The 22756-nt window shown below is 42.6% G+C and overlaps 1 protein-coding gene across 3 annotated transcripts in view; it reads right to left on the bottom strand.

Annotated features, from left to right (window-relative positions):
- Positions 1-22756, bottom strand: part of PRIMA1 (proline rich membrane anchor 1) — a 48763-nt gene that overhangs the window by 6084 nt on the left and 19923 nt on the right. The window contains exons 3-4 of one of the 3 annotated variants that reach the window (XM_030484586.1): positions 15092-15221; positions 1254-1557 (exon numbers count right to left, since the gene is read on the bottom strand). In XM_030484586.1, coding sequence (XP_030340446.1) covers positions 1536-1557; positions 15092-15221 — 152 coding nt within the window. In that variant the 3' untranslated portion in view covers positions 1254-1535. Of the gene's footprint in view, positions 1-1253; positions 1558-12510; positions 12646-15091; positions 15222-22756 lie in introns of those variants that run through there. The other 2 variants (XM_030484585.1, XM_030484584.1) reach the window with 2 other exon arrangements.

Below are 22756 nucleotides of genomic sequence, written 5' to 3'. Positions count from 1 at the left end.
TGTTAACAAATGTCTTCCTCTCATTTTTATCTATGTTTTTCTTTTTTTCTAGAACTGCTTTCAAGACTGGCTTTCTTTTCTCCTGAAAATCTTTTTTCCTTTCCTCCCCCTTTTTTGTTTCAGCTTCTCTTCCCCAAGAGCAGCTGTTTGCTCTTTTCCTTCCCCAGCCTGGTCTCCCAGCACAGACCTAGGCAGTTTGTAGACTCTCCTAAGATGGTGAGACCTCTCTGCAGACACTGGCAGAGGTTGCTGGTGCTACTCCACCACTGGCACTAACATGCTTTGGAAGCATGGCTTGGCAGACTTGTATGCACTTGTCACAGTGCATACTGATTGAAACTGACCTATGTATTTAAAAATGCAGTGTCATTTTGGCCTGCTGTGATTTTTCAACTGCCCTTTTGCATTACGGCAGTAGCTCTTTCTGTACCACTAGCTCTGTGTGTCACTAGCTCTTTTCTACCTCAAATTTCATTGACTGTTGAGATCCAAGCATACAAGTTTTCTTCTTACCCACCAAGGGGAACCCTTTTATCCCCCTTTCTGCCTGATGAGCTAGGTTATGCATGATCTTCCTATGTGCAATACTCCAAGCCCCCTCTCAGACAAAGTGCTATAGCCATGTATTTATGCATTTCCATTCCAGGGTTTCATTTGTAAAAGGGATGTTTCAAATTAGTGAAGGAATGAATAGGGAACTATTCATATCTGTGACATACTTACTTGGTGGCAGGCGAAACAGGCTGTTTGCTAAGAAGTGCTTTGCATTGCTTTACAGTATGATTTGCTACACATTGTGCTTTGATGTTTAGCAAACAAATTGGTGTGCTCTTCATGCCAAACGTCTGCGAATGAAAGCAACATGCAACTCTGTACAGCTTAGTACAAGCCTGAAATCATGCGTCAGAGTCCATAATGACCTCTCCACCATGCATGCATTAATTTGCATGAGTCCTAAAATCAAGAAAGCATTAAACCACCACTTAATAGTGTATTTCACATGTCAAGCTTAAATTTCAGATGAAGTTCTGATCACATTATAAATCTTATTTACAAAAGAAATTCATATTGGCTTGTCATATTGGCTTGTACCAGTTCTCTGCAGAGCCCTGTGTAAAGGTCAACATAACAATGCACATTCAAACATAATTTGCATGTATGTTCTCTCTTTAGAAAACTTCCTAGAGGAAACACAGGTTTTGACTTTTTATTATGTCTAGTAACAAAACTCTGTATATTTCACAAAACTCTTCCTGCCAGCTTTGGCTACTGGTGTAAATTTGGTGTAGACCTCCTGTCTGTAAGGTAGTTGTGTGATAGGGTACTAGGGGAGGGTTTCACCTCATGTCTCACTTGCACATACTTAAGAAAATCTCTATATATGACTATTCAAACAAAAGATGAGCAGACTTTTCATTTAATCAGGACTTTATTATGCCTTGTTACTTATAAGCTTATTGAAGCTTTGAGGAGAATAAGATCATCGAGCACCACTGCAGCTTGCCCCTCCTGCGTCAGTGGTGGCATGTGTCAGGTCACTTGTGTGCCTGCTGATCCCTGGGGCAAAGTGGCAGAAGGGAAGAGGCAAATCAGAAAATCAGAGAGCTGAAGATGCATTGCTTCTATGTGCAATGACTTCAAAGCTCTTCTCCATATCAGTGAATATTTCATTAGCTATTAACACATAAAAATTAATGATTTTCATAGAATCACAGAATAGTTTGGGTTGGAAGCAACTTTAGAGATTATCTAGTTCCACCCCCACTGCCACAGGCAGGGATGCTTTCCACTAGACCAGGTTGCTCAAAGCCCCGTCGCACCTGGCCTTGCACATTTCCAGGGATGTGGCATCCACAACATCTTGGGGTGAACTGTTCCAGTGCCTCACCACCCTCATAGTGAAGAATTTCTTGCTTACATCTAATCTAAATCTACCCTCTTTCAGTTTGAAGCCATTACCCCTTGGCCTATCTCCACATGCCCTTGTAAAAAGTCTCTCTACAGCTTTCTTGTAGGCCCCTCTGGGTACTACCCTTTGGGTAATGAAAGGCTGCTATAAGGTCTCCCAGAGTCTACTCTTCTCCAGGCTGAAAAACCCCAACTGTCTCAGCCTGTCTTCACTGGAGAGGTTTATTTTCAATAAACTTGGGTCTCCTGCGACACACTGATTCGCTTCATAGGAGTGGTTTGTCTTGATGTGCCCCCAGCACACAGCAGAAATAGCCAAGCTAGTTATATACCAGTAGAGATCCAGCTGCAGCAGCATCTTCCTGGGTTACAAAAGTTGCCCAAGAAACAGGATAAGTATCTGTAAATCTATTTTCACTCAGCTTTATCTCCTAAGCTAGGATGCTGGCAGTACCTGTGGGAGCTATGTTTAGAGCTCTTGGCTAGACTTTACTGCTGGAAGCCCAGAAAAGATGGTATGTGGGCTACAGTCACACAAAAATGAAAGATTTTCATGTAATGTAATGTAAGGATGTAATTCAAAAACATCCTTATATAGCAGATATGGGGAACGAATGAAAGAATGAATTTTGTAATGTTATTCAATAACTAGACCACCTCTCCGAATAACCTGAATGTTTATAAGAACATAGAGAATGTGAATGGAGGCTGGTTGCATCTCAGTACTGGGGACGTTCATCAAACAGCTGTTTGATTCATGCTGGCCACCAGCCACTGGAGGTGAATCACTTCCTTTGATAGCATCTGGTGGGAGAAGTGAACTGACTTTCTAAGACTGGTTTGTGAACAGGACCCCTGCTAGAGGGGCTCAGTGCACTGACAACAGTTGCTTTCTGGGACATAGCCATCAAATTTATATGTAGCTGACCACAACAAGCCTTGCCTAATGACTAACCTGGGCTGGCCAATCTGGTACTATGGCCCAGACATACGAGACTCATGTTAAAGAAGGACATTTGTCTGGAGAGACTTCTCAGAGTCATGGAAAGAGAGTCACATTCTAACTTCCCCCTTTGACTATGTATCTGAAGGGAGGATTTGGCCTGTTCAGATTGAAAGTAATTGCAGTAGATTGCTGAGCCACATAAGAAATTTAAGAAGTGGGGTTTAGTCTTCGTTTATTGGCAGCAGTGCAAAATCAGAGTAATTCAACAGACTTTGCTGGACTTCAGGAGTATCTGTTCTGATGTTACAGAGGAAGATCTGTCCTGGGAGACTAAGGTGATGCAATCACATTTCCTACTAGGTTTTCAATTAAGCTAACTTCAGAATTATGCTTCTACACAAAAACAACCTTAAGGAAGAGAAGCAGCTTTATTTTTAGGATACTGGTCTATTAACTGACATAACTGATAAAAGTACTTTCAGTGACCCCTCACATTACAACCCATTCTTTGCATTCCCTATAATGAGCTTTAAAAGGTTTTATTGACTGGAGGGATATTACAGCTGCCATTATCTGTCGGGCGTTCTCAGCGTGGAATACATTGTCAATATGTTTTGATGACAAAAGGAAAAAAATGAATGGGCCTAATGTAAAAAATGAGCTCATGTTACCAGCCTTCCAGCCTGGCAAAAAGCCTCTAAATGGAAAAAAAGACATTACATGCATGGAATGAAGGCACCCTGCTTTGAACAAAGCCAAAAGACGTCTGGAGGGTGGCCAAGGCCGTGCCTGGCAGTGCGCTATGCACTGGCAGTGCCCTTTGGGGGTGAGCTGGGCACGCTCCTGCTCCTCAAAGGCCTGTCCCGCTACAGAGCAGTGTAGGCAGCTTAGGTACGTTTGTGGAGCTCAGTTCATGCTGAGCAATGCAGAAATAGCCTGGGATTCTCAACATATATGTAGCACCCAGATAACTGGGACCATATGTAACTCTATTGCATTAGGTATGATCTGCCCTAACACATCTATAATTTACAGAGTAGCCAGATCAAATTGCTGTCCTAATTTCTCATAGAAGACAATAAACAAGCTTGAAAAATCTAGTCTAATGAAAAGAAAGAGGGGATGGGATTGGTCTCAGGGAACTCCAGAAAAGGAAAAGGGCATTTGAAAGGAAGAAATGGGAAGAAGCCATAGGTAAATTTAGGCTGGAGATGCCAAAAAAGGTTCTTTTATTCTCAGAAGAATAACAGTTTGAACTGGGACTGCTGCGGGAGGGAAAAGGGGAGAAATGGAAAACTACACAGCTTCAAGAAGGAGACTGATATGCTTATGGAAAGGATCAAATGCCACAGTGCCCACAATATCGGTGACAGAGTGACCCAAGCATCTTGTTCCAGTTCCATGTTACTCAGATGTCTAGGCTGCCATCCTGAAGCATCAAAGATGGAATATTGACTGCTCCAGGGAACTGAAACAACCAGTGTAACAGGAGAAATCTTTCCACTGAACTTCAGGTGCAGCCTCAGTTTCCCTAGGATTGATTCTCAGTTATCAAGGAAATACCTATGGTCAGAGCTGGACACAGGGTGAGTTGCTCTACTATGGCACCCGGGCCTGGGTGGTGGCTGGGAATGGGTAACTGCTGGTAATGAAAGCAGTACACTCTCCTACTTGCCCCCCCTCCCCCACCATTTCATGCAGGTCAGGAAGGGGAAGAGAATACCATTTCCTGGAGCCGTTCTGTGAGCGTTCTCCAGAAAAGCGCAGACTGGATGCATTACTGCAGTAGTGGCATTATGTGTCTGACTAAATCAAAGTCATGGAGCTTGTGTAATGCTGGACAAAAATTTAAGGCTGCCCCCAAACTGGAGCATGCACAATTCCAGGGCTTTTGTGCCACGAGCTGAATGAACATGCATGTTTGATCTTTCATTTTTGCGCACATCTGTGACCCACACAAAAGTGAGACATGCATATTCTCACAGGGGCTGGCATGAAGGCAACAAACACTCCTCTGCTTATCTGCCGCTCAGAAATACAAAACCACCAGTGGAAGCCCAATGAGACCTTCCTCTTAGTCCTTTAAAATTCTCCAGTCCTCCTGAAACAGACTGAACAACACCTATCACTACTCATGCTTTCTACCTTCAAAGTGCTTGACAAACATTAATTAGGAAATCTTGAGAAACAGAGTTTTCAAGAGCCCAGCTGTACAATCCTGATCAATATCTTGCTTTTTTTCTACAGTCAACACTTCTAAACATATACATTGAATACGACATGACAACTACCTACCTGCTTCTGCTCAGCTACAGTGAGGCCAGTAGAAGACATTTATAGAAGCTGTCCTTGCAAAAATATATCAATACTAGATGGGAAAGTGGAGGTGGGAAAAGGTGCAGGAATACCATGCCTGTAAACTGGCTGGCTGTTGATGTCCTGTGCTCAAGGTCAGGGTGGGCATCAGTGCTGGAAAAATGTGGAGTTGGAATAATAAAGGGCAGGGAGAGGAGATGAGCAAGGGCTGCTCTTCACTGCTCCCTTGCTGTCTGAGAAGGACAGTATGTCTCTCACCAGCCAAGTGACTGTAGATATTGCCAGTTTAGGCAATGGACTTTTCCATCCCCTGAACAAAGTTGATCTTCTGTGCTACTTTGTGCCCAGATTTCTTGCTGAATGTAGATAACTACCTTGCTATTTGATCCCTTGCAAACACAGGCAACAACTTGAATGATGGACTTGATCCATGCAGAAGAACAAGGCTACTGCTAAATCATTTAAATAGAATTTCACAAAATTATTTAAATAGTTATGATTAACTTTTGTGCAGATGAACCAAAATTTCTGCAGATTTTCTGTTACAGAAACATCTTTAATAGAAGTGTCTGCAACACAAATAAATGCAGGGAGCTGAGAAGAAAATAAAAACTTGTAAAATGAACTGACCTTTGCAACAATCTAAATCACTTTGCATTTGAGGCAATCTGTCTCTGACACCTACTACAGTAAGACCACCAATTTCCAAGCGGCTGCTTCTGACTTCCTCCACTCACAAAGAAGAGCACGCAGAGCCAGACCCTGCTCTTTGCATGACAAATGCGAACCCACTCTAAGTGGACTGCACAGGGTGGTCCCAGGTTTCCCATGCTCTAGGCATGCAAACGGGGCAAGTCCATGCAGAGGCAGAGCAACCAGCAAGTCCTGCACACCTTGATGTCTACACAAAGATTTGGTTTTGTGTGGTTTAGGAGCTATTTGGCTTTAGAGAACAATTAGCTTTTTGGGAGAGATTTTGGGAGCAATTGGCTTCAGACAATTGTAACTGGGCACAATTTCTGAGGAAGGATTTCAGTTCAGCTTGCTTCCCAGGACTCAGAGCAACTGAAGGGAAGAACCAGGTTAGCCTGCAGTTCCTGCTGCTTAGGAGTATTAACATCTTTCACAAAGTTTCATGCTACTGCCTCTAGAAGCAGACACCAAAGGTGGCACCTGTTCTCTGCCTCCTTGCATGGCCTCTTTTTAAAGGCCAGAATGAGGAATAACCCTATTTTCCCACTGTTGCCCTGCACACAGCTGGGATCAGACCCTGTTATTGCTTCACTCCATCACCTTGCATTAGCTTAAGGAATGAATGCTGCTATGCTCATTTCCACAAATGCTGACATGGACATTGAGCCAATAACTCTCCAAGCCAAATCAGAAGCATTGTTCTCCAGCCCAGCCATACTGTAGGGAGTGGTCACTGACACAGACTCTGCTGACAGAGGGGACACCAGAGTCAGAAAGAGGTAAGCATGTGGCAGAGCAGGACCACTCCTTCTCCCACCCAAAGCTCTGCCCATGCTGACCTACTGCATGTCTCGCCTTCCTGGTAAGGCTCTCCTGAGCTGGGAGCTGTGTGCTGCTTAGCAACCCCACAGCATGATAAATATTTAGCAGTAAGTATGGGGGGTGCAGAGAAGGTGCAGAGGTAGCAGAAATCAGACTGTGCAGCCACACAATTGGTGGCAGCACAGCTGCAATGGGCTTGAGGGTGGCTGCGAGTGATCCATGTGCACTTGAGAAGCATCGCAGCTCTGCAAAGAGGGACCCTGCCTGCACCCTTTCACCCCCCTGGGCAGTGTGGCTGCATGGCAGCAAATAGCACAGCAAGGCAGGGGTGTGTGTGATTTGACCTCCCTTCACAGCGGTGGGGACCCATGAAACCAGCTTGTGAGGACAAGGATCCCTGAGCCTTCCTTTATCAACACGTGCTCTGAACTAGGGCATGGAACAGCTGAGATCTTGTCTGCATACCTAGTTGTGACTAATTACACAAAGGTGTGAAACTAATGCACAGATTACAGTAGGAAATAACACTGCCATGGGCAGATGCCTCATTACCTCTGGCTGACAGGAGGAAGCATGTCTGAGCGCAGCTCCTGCTGTTCTCTGAGCTCTACCTTTCCCCAGGGTCTCTGCACACAAAACTCCAGGTTAGAGCCAGGCAAAGTCAAAATTGGTAGAAGCCATGAATTAGAGGAGCCAAAGGTAGCACCAAGCCAAGGCTGCTGGCCAGAAGTGTGCTGAAAGGTCCAGTGGGAAGGGGTATCTTCTGCATGGTCAAATTTAGGGCAATGTGGGTGTGATGCAGGAAAAAAAACTCTGCAAAAAAGAAGGTCAGAGACTGGGGACCAATTAGGCATGGACACAGAGCTGAGAGGTGTGCTGAACAGTCCCAATCCTCTTGAAGGTGGCTGGATGCATGTGATGGATAGAAGACTGACTAGTGCTTAGCTGCTCCACAGCCAGATTTGGCTTCTTGTCACCCTGAGGAAGAGCAGAATGAGTTCGAGCAGAGCTGCCTGGGGCAGTGCAGGGTATGTAAGAACTTCTGGGGCTTTCCCATACTTTTCTGGCTTTCTTGTTCTAACTTTTAGGGTTTTAGAGCTCCTGCAAATCCACCATGTCCACTAAGCCCATTGGGAGCTGCAGTTGTTCAGCCACTAGAGAAATCAGGCTTTACTGCTTTTACTCCAGATGCACTGCAAATCTTTTATGGAAAGCAAAAGGGGGCAATAAAAGTACCCATCAGGTTCCTATGGGATTCTCATTGTGTAGAGGGAATTTCTGGGTGATACAGAGTAATGGAGTAATGGATCTACACCCCCGCCCTACTACCATGGCTACATTTTCCTCTGAGTCATAAGAGAGATTGTCCCAGACACCCCAGGGTGCTGCTGAGTTCTTGCAGGCTGTAACAAACACAGTCCTAAGCTCAAACATCCCAGGTACAAGCCAAAAACTTTATTTAAATGTCCCTACACACTGTGCTGGGTACGTCTCAGCCACAGCTGTGGCTTTTCACCAGCAAGGTCAGCCACAAATGCCCTTGTGTCAGCTTGTAAAAACTATGATTGGCTTAAGAATTTAATGAATTTCTAAGAAAACTTTTCTTTTTTTGCCTTGTAGGACCTTGAGTATGTAAGAGCCTTGAGTTTGAAGTCAGTTTTTAGACTAGTCAGTGAAGAGAACCCTGATCTCATATTTATTCAGATTTCTTCAGAAGTTATGGCTTCAAGAAAAAAAGTAATAATAAACTCGTGGTAAACCTGGCAACTCTCCTATATGTTTCAAAGCTCTAGTATCCACTTATATCTTCTATTTGTGCTGGAGTAAATCAGGAATATTTCAACCAACACAATTAGACCAGCATGAGCATTATATTCTGGCATGAGCCTGTAAAACCCACCCATGGCTATTACAGAGTTGCACAGAGGCAGTGACTGTACAATACTTGAACCTATTGCAAGATTTCTGCCCATTCAATGTGATACCGTCATCTGCAGCAGAAAACAGAAAAGTGGCAAGTTTGTTACGGGTCACAGTGAAAAGTTAATTGATCACAGGATAGACCTATGCTCTACAGAGTTCCGTTGGCATCTTTGTCAATATACCACAAATTATGAGTGAACAAGTGAAAAATGATCCATAGGAGAGTATTCTGTGAAACACTTGGGCCACTTGTTTTATGCTAAAGACTAAAGTCTCCTGAAGGCTTCCAGTATTCCCAGTTACGAGAAACATTTTACCCATTTATGACAGCAAACTTTCTCCCTAGCAGAATGTGATTTTGGTATAACTTCAAAGAGACAGAAAAATCCTGCCCTATAAAAGGTATGCAAACATGTAGTGATTATAAAAATCCCAGACTGACAGCACTGAAGAGCAGATCCTCCTGCTTATCTGACCAACATATACTGCACAGGCAACAGCAAAGCAAACTGTTGCACAGCATCACCCATGTGGGTTGGCTCAGCCATCTCTCCAAATAAAAGGCTATTTCATCCACTTTACTTCTCAGCCCTTGATCTGTCAAATGAACCTGCTAATTAGTAGCAGAAATATTTTTGTTATTTTACTTAAAACTGAGGTTTATCTCATATATACTACCCTGGAAATCGTTGCACAACCAACACCCAGACTTCAACACTGTTTGGAAGAACAACTGATTTTCCTTGTACTAGCACTCAGTTTTCATCAAGCAAGGCTACATTCAGTTTAATAAATAGTGATAGTTTTGAAAGAACACAATAAAACTAACAAGAACTCAGAGAGGTTGTGGACTCGCCATCTGTGGAGATATTAAAAACCCAGGTGGACAGTGACCTGGACAACCTGCTGTAGTTGACTGTTAAAGCAGAGGTTTAGACCAGAGGATCTCAAGTTGCCCCTTCCAACCTCAACCATTCAGTGCTTCCATGAACTCATTTCTTGACAGTTAAAAAATGGGATCCTTTGCAGAAAGATTGCTCAGGGTATTTAAATTGTCATTAGTAGATCATCTGCAACCTCAGTCCAAGGATTCACCACTGGGAGATGACTAGGCATAGAGGCTAAGCAACACAAGGGGACGCTGGGCTTTAGTTAGAGGTGACTGAAGACCTGGACAGTGGTGCTCAGTGGTAGATGCTGATCCTGTTGTTGATAAACATCAACATTCAGTCAGTGGAAGAGATAATCAGTCTAAGTATGGCTGTCTTTTCCTTGCTTTTCCACTATTTTGAAGTTTGTCTTTCAACTGCCTTCAATGACATTCTTAGGTCTTCCTGATGAAGACCATATTCCTTTTCAAATGGCACTTCTTAGGGGTTGACACCTTTTGCAGAGCTTAACTGGTTTGACGTCAACGAACTGCACCAAAGATGCATACCTTCTTCTTCCCTTTGAGCACCATGGGACACACTCACCACAGCCCCACTCTCACTTACTGCCCTCCTTAAGAAAGCCTTACTGTTTTCCTCTTGCAAGCATCTGTCTCATTTTGTTAAACAACTTTCAAAACCTTGCTCCTGCTACTGAAACTAGACCTTGCAGTATACAGTGTCCATAAATCATACGCTAACGCCCAGTACCCTAGAAAATACCTGAGCAATGAATTTTAAGACAGTTCAAATATGACTTGTCATTTTATTTCAGCACAATGTTTTCTTCCATTTAATTATTATTTGAAGGTGAACTCAGTGCCTATTCAAGGAAATTCATATGTAGGCATTTATGGTACCTTTCTCTCAGGCTCTGGGACACATACAAAACAGTGGCTTGACAAAGAATAGTGAGTAAAAGCTATATGTGTAAAACTTTGCTACCATCAGCCTGGTTTCTCTGCTGACTTAGCAAGAGGACTCTTTGTCAACAAACCCTGGGGTACATCTGAGAGCAGAGGAATCCATCCTACCTAAATTCCAGCAGAGCCAAGGAGTCAAATCCCTAGGCACAATGGGCTGTTCATGAGTCATCTCAGACTGTGTGGATGTTCTGGAAATACAAAGTACAGGTTTTCCACATGCTGGAAAACCATCAGAAACACCTCTTGCCATGTTGCTTAGCTGCGGCATCAGCTGGCATGGAGACCAGGAGGCTCAGCTTTGCTTTCCCCTTAGAGTTTTGATAGATGGCTCTAGTATCTTAATTTATACAGGGAGCCAGGGATTTATTTTTCCCTTTTATGTAACTATCTTACTCCCCACACAGACAGCAACAAACCAGCGAGCTGCAGAAATAGGATTACATACTGGAGGTCCCTCTCCCTCCAATGTCAGTTGCTTATTTACCAAACAACTCTTGTTAATCCTCTTCATTTTGTTTACTTCCCACTTCCCTCCAATCTTACTGTCTTACTTATTATTATTATTATTACTATTATTATTATTCAGGTGCTTGGAGATGTTAAAAAAAATTGCTTAAGAAACAGCCACCTCCGGACCTGATTAAATTAAACTGATCTCCACTGATTGTTTTTGAGTCTGCAGTGATTTACACCAGATGAGTACCTGTTAGAGCTGCTAACATTCACGGTGCACTTGCCCAAGTCCACAAACCATGTAATACTGAAATGATCCAGCCTTCTCCTGTGTTAGTTTATGAACTGTCCTTTGACGTCCTGCTTTTACTTCTTGGTGACAGTCTTCCAGGGAAAGAGAAAGAATGGCAGGATTTTACAGAGAGACATGGAAGAGAAATACCTGGAAGTAGTCCAGATTTTGAAGCTGTTACTCATCTGCTCTTGCTATGTATTACAGAAATCACTGGTTGTGAGATCACTTTCCTTAACCATGAAATGAGCACAAAAGTTCCACTTTGGAACTTTTTCTACAGTGGATCTGAGCCCTAGCCAGTGATTAAGGCTGTCCTAGAAATCTACAGATGTCAGACTGCAATTGCTGTCTATGCTAAGTGCCAACCCTTAGTTTTTTTTCTAATGTGACATGGAAGAACTTCTTAGGAGAAAATTTACATTTTTTAAAAAAGGAAATACTCCTCTGTCACTAAGACCAGAGAAAATAGCTGTTTCTCCACTGCCAAACTGAGGCTGCTATCATGATGTGTGCAACCATGCTGCAGCACAACGCAGTATCACATCCTATCTGTCTCCTCTGGTGCTTGATTTATGCAGCAGCACACACCTGTACCTGGTGTGCCAGTCATGCAGTGTCCAACACTGCAGATGCCAGCATCACACATATAGGAAATTTAGAGACTGCTTTAAGAGCCTTTGAAGAATCACCCCATATATATCTTCCCAATAGTTTAACCTGCCTAGCAGTTCCCTGAGTATTAAAGACGACTGACACATTATGGTATTAGTTCCCTCAGGGATCAGAGAGGTCAAGTTCCATCCACTGGAATGGAATTCAGCATTTTTACAACCATTTAATATTGGGAGAACCTGAATATTTCCAGGGGAGATGCAGGGATGGAGGTAGCAGCATGCTTGCCTGGCTCTGGTAGTTATTGTATACAAAGAAGCACCAATCCTCTAAGTTGTATTTTATCACAAAACCCCCTTACTGCCTAAAATTGGAGATAAGCTGAAGTTTTAGCTTTTATGAGAGAAAACAAACAACCCATGAGAAACATTTTTTATACAGATTGAATAAAAATACGGTGGAGTTATGATACTTCGAGGATAGTCACTCCTTCTCTTCCTGCTACAGAAAAGCAGACATGAGGGAGTTTGATTGGGTCTCGCCCTTTGAAAACAGTAAATGAAATTTTAACTTAAGCACAATAAGATTTTTCTTTTTCTTTCTATTCCAAATTTGATTCTTATGAAAGTGAGGGATTAATACAACAGATCCAAGCTCTGTGCAAATAAATCTCTGGCTGCACTTCCCTACTAAAATGTTTAACTCTTGCTATACCCTACAATCAGGTGACTGCTGTTACTTCAGTCTTCAGCATCTCTTCAGTGGAGGGAGAAGATAGATCTGTCAGGGATGCTGCAATGACAGAGGTCCCAGTTCCAGGAGCTGCGCAGAAACAACAGCCTGGGATGAGGTCTGCAGAGGACAGCTGGCAGGGATAGGGGTGTGAAAAAGGACTGGTTATGGAGCCAGAGACTGGAAACACACTGGAGGAACCCTTGGCTTCAGCATCACCCAGATTAATCCCCTTACTCTTTCTCTAGCCATCACTACCTCCCAGCAAAAAAACAGAGTGAAGGACTCATTAGCTAAAGCTAATTCAGCTCAACAATATGTAACAATACTCTGTGTTGAAGGCAAAGATGCTTCTCTTGTGAAGCATCTTATTTCCCAGCATTTATCAATAGATATCTTTTACGGTGGACCAAGGAGCCTGAACTACTGGGGAATGTTGCCAGGAACTTTAGGGCATCCTTTTAGCAGAGCTCTTTTAGGAAGGACTCATTGATAGAAAAGAAATGCTCTAGTTACCCTGTAAAAATATAATTAATAAGATTTTTTTATAGCTGTCCATCCCACATCTGAGTGGTTTTCAGCTTAGTGTTTGTCAGCAGTGTGAATGTCAACAATAAGCATATCTAAGAGGAATTTTCACTCTTCTCTGTACCTAATGCCTGTTCAAGCAGCTGACTTGTACGCTGATACTCACACTGTTGACAAACAATGGGTGTCTTCATCAAGTATCAGTATTATTCTTCACCAACACAAAGCATGAGACTGTTACGTGAACTCCAAAAGCCTTTTTAAGGCAGCTCTAAATTTGCTGTTTACATTTCTTTTCTATTCCTCCCAGATACTGACATCACATCGGATTTGACAAGCAATTCCTCACTAGGCACAAGTTGCCCTGAAGATTTACTGCTCCCATAGGTATATTTTGCAGCCTTGGCAGAAATCATTCACAATTTGGCAGTAGGAAGGTAAGTACAATAGCTGTTTTTGAAACTAAGAGCAACTAATAGAATTACACATGGAATTGGATCAATCCCCTATGAGCAGCCAATGGTAGGTTAGAAACTACATGTAAGAGACTTTGCACTATGATACCAATCTAATCGGACTCCAACTGCAGTCCTCCGTAGCTGATTTTTTAAAAGTGCTGTCACTAGAGTGAAAGCTTTCCAAATCCTTAAAACTAATAAGCATTCATTTTAGTGAAACTAGAATAGCAAAGATACTTATGTAAATTTAATAAGAAATCAAATATAGACTTCTGTCTTCTCATTTGAATTCTTCCTTTTTTATGCTCTTGGAAACATTAGCCTTCAAATCCTGCATAAATTTTTCAGACAACTACAAAGTATGTGCAATGCTCCATCATTGTGATATCCCCACTGAGGCTCATCAAAAATCTTCCAATTTTTCATGCAGATAACATTTTTCATGAAAGGTATTTTCACTTTTTCATTTCTTTTCCTTTTTTTTTTTTTCAGTATCACTCAAAAATCACAAAGTTGAAAAAAAAAAATTTAGTCCAAGCTGCAATTCATTTGCCACTGCACTATCTCAGGGGAGTTATGGATTGCATATTGCATTCTCTACTGCAGCTGGGTCACCCGGCTGTACTAGCAGCTCCTGTGCAAGGCAGCTATGGTATAAAACAGTGACACCAGGAAGCCATGACGGTAGGGTGTTGTGAGAGTCACACTGAAACCAATAGAGGAGAAAAGAAACTCCCTCCATCCAGGCTACAATTCCCACAAGTTACTTTCTTCTCTAAACTGACACTTCAGACTTGCAGTTGGAGTCTTCATACAGAAATGTCAAAGTTTTGACTTCTTCCACTAGAAATATGAAATATTATTTAGGTGAAGAAATTATTCCCACTCCCATTTTTCTGTGTAACTAACTGAAGTCAATACTTTCTGACTACTGGAGGCCTATGCAAGCACATCTATTACAATGTTGGTGAGCTAAAATGGTTACTACACACCATATTGTACATAGGCTTTACATCGTCTTTTACATTAGAAGAGACAGCTTTTGCATTTGATTCTCTAGATGAGAATTTTGAAGCAAGAATAAATTGGAAGTAGAGCTTCCAAGTGAAAAATGATATAAACTACCCTAGAGTTTGAGTTAAAATCTGAAATGTTACAATTACTGATGGGTCTGAGCCAAAAATCTCATATGTAAATTCTGAATACTACCAGAAGTAGATAAGGCAGTGTTTCCTACCTCTGCACTTGGCCAAGCCAAAGCTACTGACATTCTGCAGCAACCTGCAGCAATTTGACTTCAGGAAAGTTCTTATTAATCTGAACATTGTGGCTGTATCCCATTTCTAGTTTTTCTCCTCCTCATGCACATGACTGTGCATTGCACTTCATTTACACAGGCAGGATATGCTACATAAATTGACACACACTGACTACAGGATGCATTTTGCCTTTAGGATGTCTTTAAACAAAACAAGGAGTCAGCCAAGCCTTGGATCAAGCTTTGTGGGGTTGCATTGCCCTAACCACAGTAAAAGCATTTGGAGTCTTACCTTTTTATGGCTTTGTAGCAAATGATGACAACTACAAAGAGGAAAACTAGTGTGGCGCAGCATACTGCAATGATAATAACCAGGCCTGGCCACCAGGTCTCTTCAGTGGGACAAAAAGTAGACTTGGGAGCTGTAAAAAGAGTATGGAAAAATACATGAGTCCTCCCAAATGAACAGTGTATAATATCAGATATGCCTCAGTCACCCATGCAATAGCACTAAGCCAGGGCCACAGATAGATGCAAATATTTCACATTTAGGACCCGATTTTTTTCCCAAGCAATCATCTCCTCTGTTTGGTACTAGTTGTTGTGGTCCCCAGATAACCAAGTTCTCTGTGTCAGTGTTGTCCACAACCCGGTGCTCAGCTCTGCTACCCATAGGAAATACCTTCTCCCTCTGCGTTTGCTATCTCCTGCTGCATCTGATTTAGTTTTAGAGAAACATGTTCTGTTGATAAGGGTAGGCTTCCAAACTCCATTACGGGAGGCCTATTGGGAGCTGCAACAGTGCCTACCCATCAGTATTGCAGCTGCTATCATTGTAACCTTGGAGTGAGGAAAGGGGATTTATTTTAAAAGAACAGGAATTTTATTACATTTCTTAATTGCTTTTAGAGGGCTTCTTGCTCATTACATTGTCTTTGAATTGTACATCCAATATATAAGAAATGTCTCTGCAAGTACCACTCATACAAGTGATATTTTGCATCAGAAGAAATACTGGTGGCATTTGTTAAAACATTTTCCTTCAGGGCCGTATTCCTTTTCCCATGCTTTGAGGGGGACATATTTCCTGAAGGATGGTGAGCAACAGACAATGCCATGAGCAGTATCAGTGTATTGCAGAGGGAGAAGAGACCCCTAATGCAGTGTGCGCAACTACATAAACTCTATGAGAATTTGGGTCACCTTAAATGAAGTTGCATAATGAATCATTCAATGGAAATGCTTCAATCTACATGTTCAGTTAAGTAGGGGAGAGAATTAAATACAGCAAAATATACCCTATATTCTGAACTTCCTGTTATACACATTGCAAATAGCTGCACAAGTTAAAATATGTCTGAATTAATAAAATATTAAAATAAATAATTGATGTTAACCAGCATAGGTTTAGGAAAAAATCATCTTGTCAAACTAAGTAGTTATTTTCCCAGGAGATTACTGGTTTGGTGAATAGATGTATTGGTGCTGGTATGATAACTTTAGTCTTTGGTATGATATTTGACTTCATTCCACGTGATGTTGGATTTATGAAACTATAGAGCTACATTGTAAGTGTAGCACACATAAATTGAGTTAAAAGTCAGACAACTGGTATGTCTCAAAATCTAATTATAAATGGAAAGTCACTGTTGAGAGAATGTATTTTAAGAGTGACTCCCTCCCCCCAAAATAGGGTGATAGATACTAGTAGAGTTTGTAAATGACTCAGGAAAGATGAATAGATTAGAAATAGGTAATTATTATCATTAAGCATAACTATCCATTACAGTAGTCTATCTGCTCTGGCAGAGTATTTAACTGAAAAAATTAGTTTAAGGTAGACTCTTCATTTTTCCTAAAATAAGTCTAAACTCCGCTAAAGAGATTGGACTCAGAATACAAATTATGTAAGTAAAGAAAATGCTCTGTCTCTGGAAAGCCTGCATGAGCACGATGCCTTTTTTCTCCTGGCCTTACAATTTATGAGGCACAAAAGTTGATTAGGTTTACTCTTAGAGGGCCAACACCTTCTCCTCTTCCCAAAAGCACCAGGCCTAAATAAATACAGACCCATTTTAGACCTACAGTGGGTGGCTGGATCCAACTTAATGAAAACAAATTATTGGAAAAGTACTTTCACAGCAAAGGCATCCTGCAAACTATTTCAGCACCACAAAAATCTTACTCGCTTGCTTTCTTTGACTAAATTTGTTTTGAAGGCTCAGCATAAAGACACAGCTCCAGTTCTAATGTTAGCAGGTATCTGTACACACATGGGTCTAGCCAGAAATGTGCACACCAGGAAAGATTAGCTCAGCTACAGAGGGTTTCCCTCAATGCCCAGGCACAAAAATAGAGCTTGTGTTACAGAAAGGAGGTTCTCATAAAATTACAAAGAATCCTTTGATCTCTTTTTAGCAAATCTCAGAGTGGGTGACTCTCAAACTTGCCCTGAGCTCCCCAAACCAAAAAACAGTGATGAAGTTGTTTTAATCTTCTGGATTAAGTATTAAATCACTTTGCGTATGTCATAAAAGCACATGTACTTGTACTGCCTGCAACAGAATATAGAAACAGGACTTGGAATCCTTGGATATGCCCTCAAGTTATCTTTAGTAGTCATGGCTGTACTTTATAAAGCTCAGATTTTGGAAACCTAGTACTCCTGACACTTATTTTGATCAGAGTTTTTACTTTCCATTGTGATATGGGTTGTAGGCTAATTGCTCCTCATATAGGAATGCTGGGCCATTAGAAAGTAACAACAAGTCTGTCAGGAGAGAGTAAGTGCTCTGCCATAGGGGCTGCGCTGGGCTCAGTTGGTGCCTCTGTGCAGTCCTCAGCAGCAGTGCTGAGGGAGGGAGCCTGCATCAGGGCACCCCTTTCCTCCGGCTCTCACTCATCCACCAGCCCAACAAAACAAAGCAAAGCAAAACAAAACAAAACAGAACGAAACAAAACAAACACAAACCAAACACAGTGCTGAGCTGGAAAATAGCTAAGGGAGGCAGTGACCCGTGCTCCCATGTGCAGTCCCAGGGGAGGTGTCTCTGGCTGAGGTCTCAGTGTGTCAATACACTCACAGGCTCAGCTCCAAGCAGCTGGTGAGTGTGCACTGATGTGACATAGAAGAGTGACAGTGACCTCCCTCACCTCTCTACAGCAACAGTAGCTTCATGTCTAAAAAAGGAAGAGCGCTTTCAAGATAAATCAAAACTGATTATTGTTTTCCCTCCTGCTTTTATTCCTGTTCTTGCAGAAAGGTCAAGAGTGCTGGCGTAATCATCTTTATAAGACATCTGCCTGTTTTTAATACTGTATACTCAACAACAGGCTAAGCCCTGCCATCTCTATGCCTGCAGCACTCCTCTTGCTATTGTAGAGCTGCCTGAATCAGCCATGCACTTTTAATTAGCATGCTAGAAAGCAAGACTGGATTTTATTTAAAGGCAGGATCATATTCCAAAGGCCTCAAGTGTTTTATCAGTCTTGTTTGGAACTTAAAACGAATTGGAGATGCAGGTTTCTACCAACCTCTATGTATGTCACACATTTTAGAGACCTGCTGATCTGCTGGCTAAGGCAGGGTTTGCCTTATTATTTTGATACATTCACATAATTTGCACGTAGGCATCTCCATTTGAAAGACAGAGAGAATCCACTAGTTCTTATAGCCATTATCACACTGGGATGCAGGAACAAGTCCAGAAAATGTGAAGAGGTTTAGATGTGATTTCAGATGTCAAGGTATATGGAAAGACTTCCAAGACACTCCAGTTAAACATGGAGAGGGACTTTCAATCTGCTGCAGTTTGGGTCTCTTCACAGCAAGGTTTCCAACCTCCTGTGGAATAGAGGAGACCAGTGAATCCTCTGATTAATGTGAAATAACTTGGATTCTGGGAGGAGAAACCCTACAGAGGAACAGTTACACACACACAGAGACACCAAGGCTTGGATACTTACTCTATAAGCACTGTGTTGTGTAAAAGATGAGAAACAAGAAGAGCCTCCATTATGTGCCCACGTCTTTTTTGAGAAAGCTGATTTCCGTGCTGAGCCTGAGGTCTCTTGTCTACTTTCATGCTGAGGCCTTTCACTCCCTCCAGCAGTGCACATTCACCCCAAAGTGAGTGCTGATTAACTTAATGCTGATTAACTTAATTGTATGTCAGAGTGAAGCTCTAGGCAGCTAATAAAAAAGGGCCAAGAGCTCAAGTGATGTAAACTAGTAGAAGTGCATCCAGCCGTGAAGACCAGTGCCAGCTGAGGACCTTGTCCCAGCATCTGCATGATGATGCTCATAAGCACTGCTCCAAATTTTGATGAAGGTCAGGAGCTCAATCCCCAGAGAACTGGTGGCTGTGGGCTCTCTGGATGCCGGTTTTGTTACCGAACCGAGTCATGTGGAGAGGTCTGTGAGTTAGTGTCAGCTCAAGTGTCCCCTCTGCAGTATCTTGTCACGTAGGAACCACTATAGATGCGTCTGGATAAACTATGTGGTAGGAACGCGCTGTGTGTACCCAGGGCAGCTAACAGTGAGAGGCAGTCAGCAAGGGAAAAACAAATCCTTCAAAAGAACTTTCTATTGGAGTTTACGGTACTGATAGAACTTGATACAAATATAGATCTTCAGCTGTTATTCTAAAAGGCATTTTAGGAGTAGGCAAAGTATGAGCTCCCCTTGAACCACATCCATCCACACTTGGATTTGAGGGGAAAATTTCCTGTGAGGATGGGGGAGAGGAGGCTGATCAGGAGATGGGGGGCCTTGGTGCCTCCTCCCACGGCAGAAAGCCATGCGTGCATGTATGCCATGCAGCGTCTCCTCCGCTCACCCCAGCCTCATGCTTGCCCCAACACACAGGCCCTGAGGTCTGTGCGTGGCCAGAGGGAAACCTGAGCTCATGTTCACGTTTCAACCACAGCTGCCCACAAAATGCAATGTTCAGGCGGGTGACTGGATACAAAGACTAGCTTACAGAAGGAAGGACTGCCACTTTCCACTGACAGATGAAGAAGAGACTTGTCTAACCATGTCAGGTTTCTGCATGCTGCCAGAGGAACTCCCTGGTGTTTGTGTGTATATATATGTACGTATATATATGTATATGTGTATATATATGTATATATATGTATGTATATGTATATAAACACAATATGTATGCTTACATATATACATACACATACATATATATGTATGTGGATAAACAGATATATATATGTAGAAATGATATGTATATGATAGATATATATTTAATGTATGCATATAAAGGGGTATACATATGTATCCACATCAATGAAACTGCTGCCAATAGTTTTTTAAACGTGCTTGCATTCTGAGTGGCTCCACAGGATTTATTAGTAAGTGTTGGTGACAGAATATGTGAGAAACTCTACCAGCTAATTTTTTTCTTCTTCTTCCCTGTGCTTGAGATTCCTTACATCAGCTGAACACATAAAAGCAAATATTCACATTTGGGGCACCTCTGTATGTGTCTGAAATGATTCATTTTGAAGATATAGGAGCTGTAAGATACGAATGGATGCACTTCACTGTCTCCCTGGCAAGTCCAAAAATCATCTCATCAACCTCCCTTCACAGTTATTGCCTGCAGACAACACACCAGGCCATGCTTGAATTGCTGAAGGGGAGATGCAGGAGCACATCACACCAAGCGCTAAAGGCTATGCTGGTATCAACAGGAGCCCTGGGAGCTGGGTCAACCCCCCCTCCCCAACTGGCTGGCCTCAGCCTTGCAAACAGCCTGCAAGAGGCCATAACCCCCCTGGCACCGTCTCCACACTGCACAGCAAGTGCAGATCAAAGACTGCGAGCAGACTCAGGGAGGGCAAGGTAGAGGCATTCCCAGATTTCAGCCATGGTAAATCCAAGACGGGAGGAGTCTGAGCAGGTCCAGCCTCAACCACGTGAGCTGGTGGTAGCACAGGTGCCACTGCCAGCTGCATTTACACACCCTAAATTAAACGCTAAAGAAAGATAAAGTGGATTTGGCCACAACTGCAATGGGAAAACTTTGCCCCATGATAAGCCATGGTCATAACCCAAACCCACCTAACTGCTGGCCAGAGGGCTTTGGGCAGACTTCCTCCCTCCCAACGGCAGCTGCAATCATGGCCCCCTGTGATTTTGTGATGTTTAAATGTCCAACATGGAGGTGCTCTGGCACTGCAGCTTCTGGGCACAATGGTTGGGACGTGGCGCAGCCCTACTGCTGCTTTGCCCTTGCTTCCCCCTGAGAAGTAGAAACAGAGCAAACTTTAAAGGGGAGCTCCAAACACTAAAGCAGTGTTGTGTGGATTAAATCCAGCAAAGACAATAAAACATGAGATTCCTACCACACTGTGGCTTCCCAGGGCTGTTCTGCTCAAAGTGATGGAGACACTGCTACTTTCTTAGAGAGTCAGCACAGGGAAAGGGTGCATGATGGGCAGCACAGAAAGCCAGATCTATTAACAGCCATCATTAACTCGAGGGTCTGGGTCAATGCATCAGGAGTATAAAGCAGGAATGGATGACAGCTTCAATAACAGCTGAAGCGCACTTGGGCAAGTTCATCTCCACTAAATCCAAACATGATGGAAAGGATTTGTCTTCTCACAGTTCCCAAAGAGCAGTGACCCAAAAAGTTGCTCTGGTGGACCCATTCCCTGTGATCCTGCACAGAGAACAGGCTACCCAGTGACGAAAGACCAAAGAACTGCTTTAAACCAGCAATATCCTATCCCACGACACTTGGGTGTAACTGTACACAATGTACAATAGACTGGCTTAAAGAAAACAAAAATCACCTAATTTTGGAGCAAATTGTCATTCAGGAAAAAAAACCACCTACGTTGGATTTTCTTTCTTTTTTTTGACTTCCTTATAGATCTGTGCCCTTTCTGTTGTTTGTAAATATAGGGTCACTTCCATAGTGCGACAAGCTAGTTGGGTAAACAACTACTACCAGGCAATAGTGGTGTGCTCAGCAGAAAGCCCACCCTGTTACTGCCTCCCTGGAGTAGCTAGGTTAAATAATACTGGTGGAAATCAGCTATTCCTGTAGCAGATGATACTTCTGTTTATCACAGTGTGTTGCAGACAAGTTTGTATCATGCAGCTGCTCTGTGCATATGTTCCTACGACACTTTTAAGGGGGATACTGCAATCACTACACAGCGGGAACTTCTGCTATGATAAAAACATGTGTGGGATGATGCTGGAGAAATTCCCTCCCTCACAGCTTTTACACTATAGATGCTGTTATTCTACACTCTCGGTTCCTTGCTCTCCTTAGTTTTCTCCCCCTTTCTAAAAATACTTCCCTTCTGAAACAAGAAACATGCTCAGTTTTGTGCTTAGTTTTGGAGACTGGAGTTTGCAGGAGGTGGAGGAAAGGCGCAGTTCTGCAGGAGTTTTCTGAAGGTCATGGGTGACATAGCAGCACATGGCTCATTGCAAGAAATAGCACTGGAACTGCCAGTGAAAAAACCTGAGCCTGGATACAGCCAGTGAAAAAGAGAGGAGCTGGGTGGGGATTTTTAAGTGTGGTGCTTAAGATCTAAGCTTTTGAGGTTATTGAACCCATATGCATTCAGTTTTGGGTTTTGCAGTGGATTATACATGTTGCTGTGCTGTCTTGGTAGGTCTCGTGCAGCTGCTTTTCCCTGGCAGATTCGAGAGTCCTTTAGAAACTGAACATATCATTAGGACCAAAATAAAAATAATAGCAGATGAAAGTATTGGTCACACAGGCATAAGTGAAGCACATTGCAAGGAAGCAGCTTGTGCAAAGTCACTGCAGCTCAGTGAAAAAGCCAGGAAACAAAATGTCTTTTGACTGCTGGCCAGTCCTACCCTCTGGATCATGTTCCCTGCTCCTTGGGAGTAGATGTAAACACTGGATATGGTCATAACTACATTACAGGGGTAGAAGCAGCAAACTCCCCTGTT

The sequence above is a fragment of the Strigops habroptila genome, chromosome 4 (genome assembly GCF_004027225.2).
Source record: "Strigops habroptila isolate Jane chromosome 4, bStrHab1.2.pri, whole genome shotgun sequence".
Classification (NCBI taxonomy): domain Eukaryota; kingdom Metazoa; phylum Chordata; class Aves; order Psittaciformes; family Psittacidae; genus Strigops; species Strigops habroptila.
This window is presented reverse-complemented; position numbering and strand designations above follow the sequence as displayed.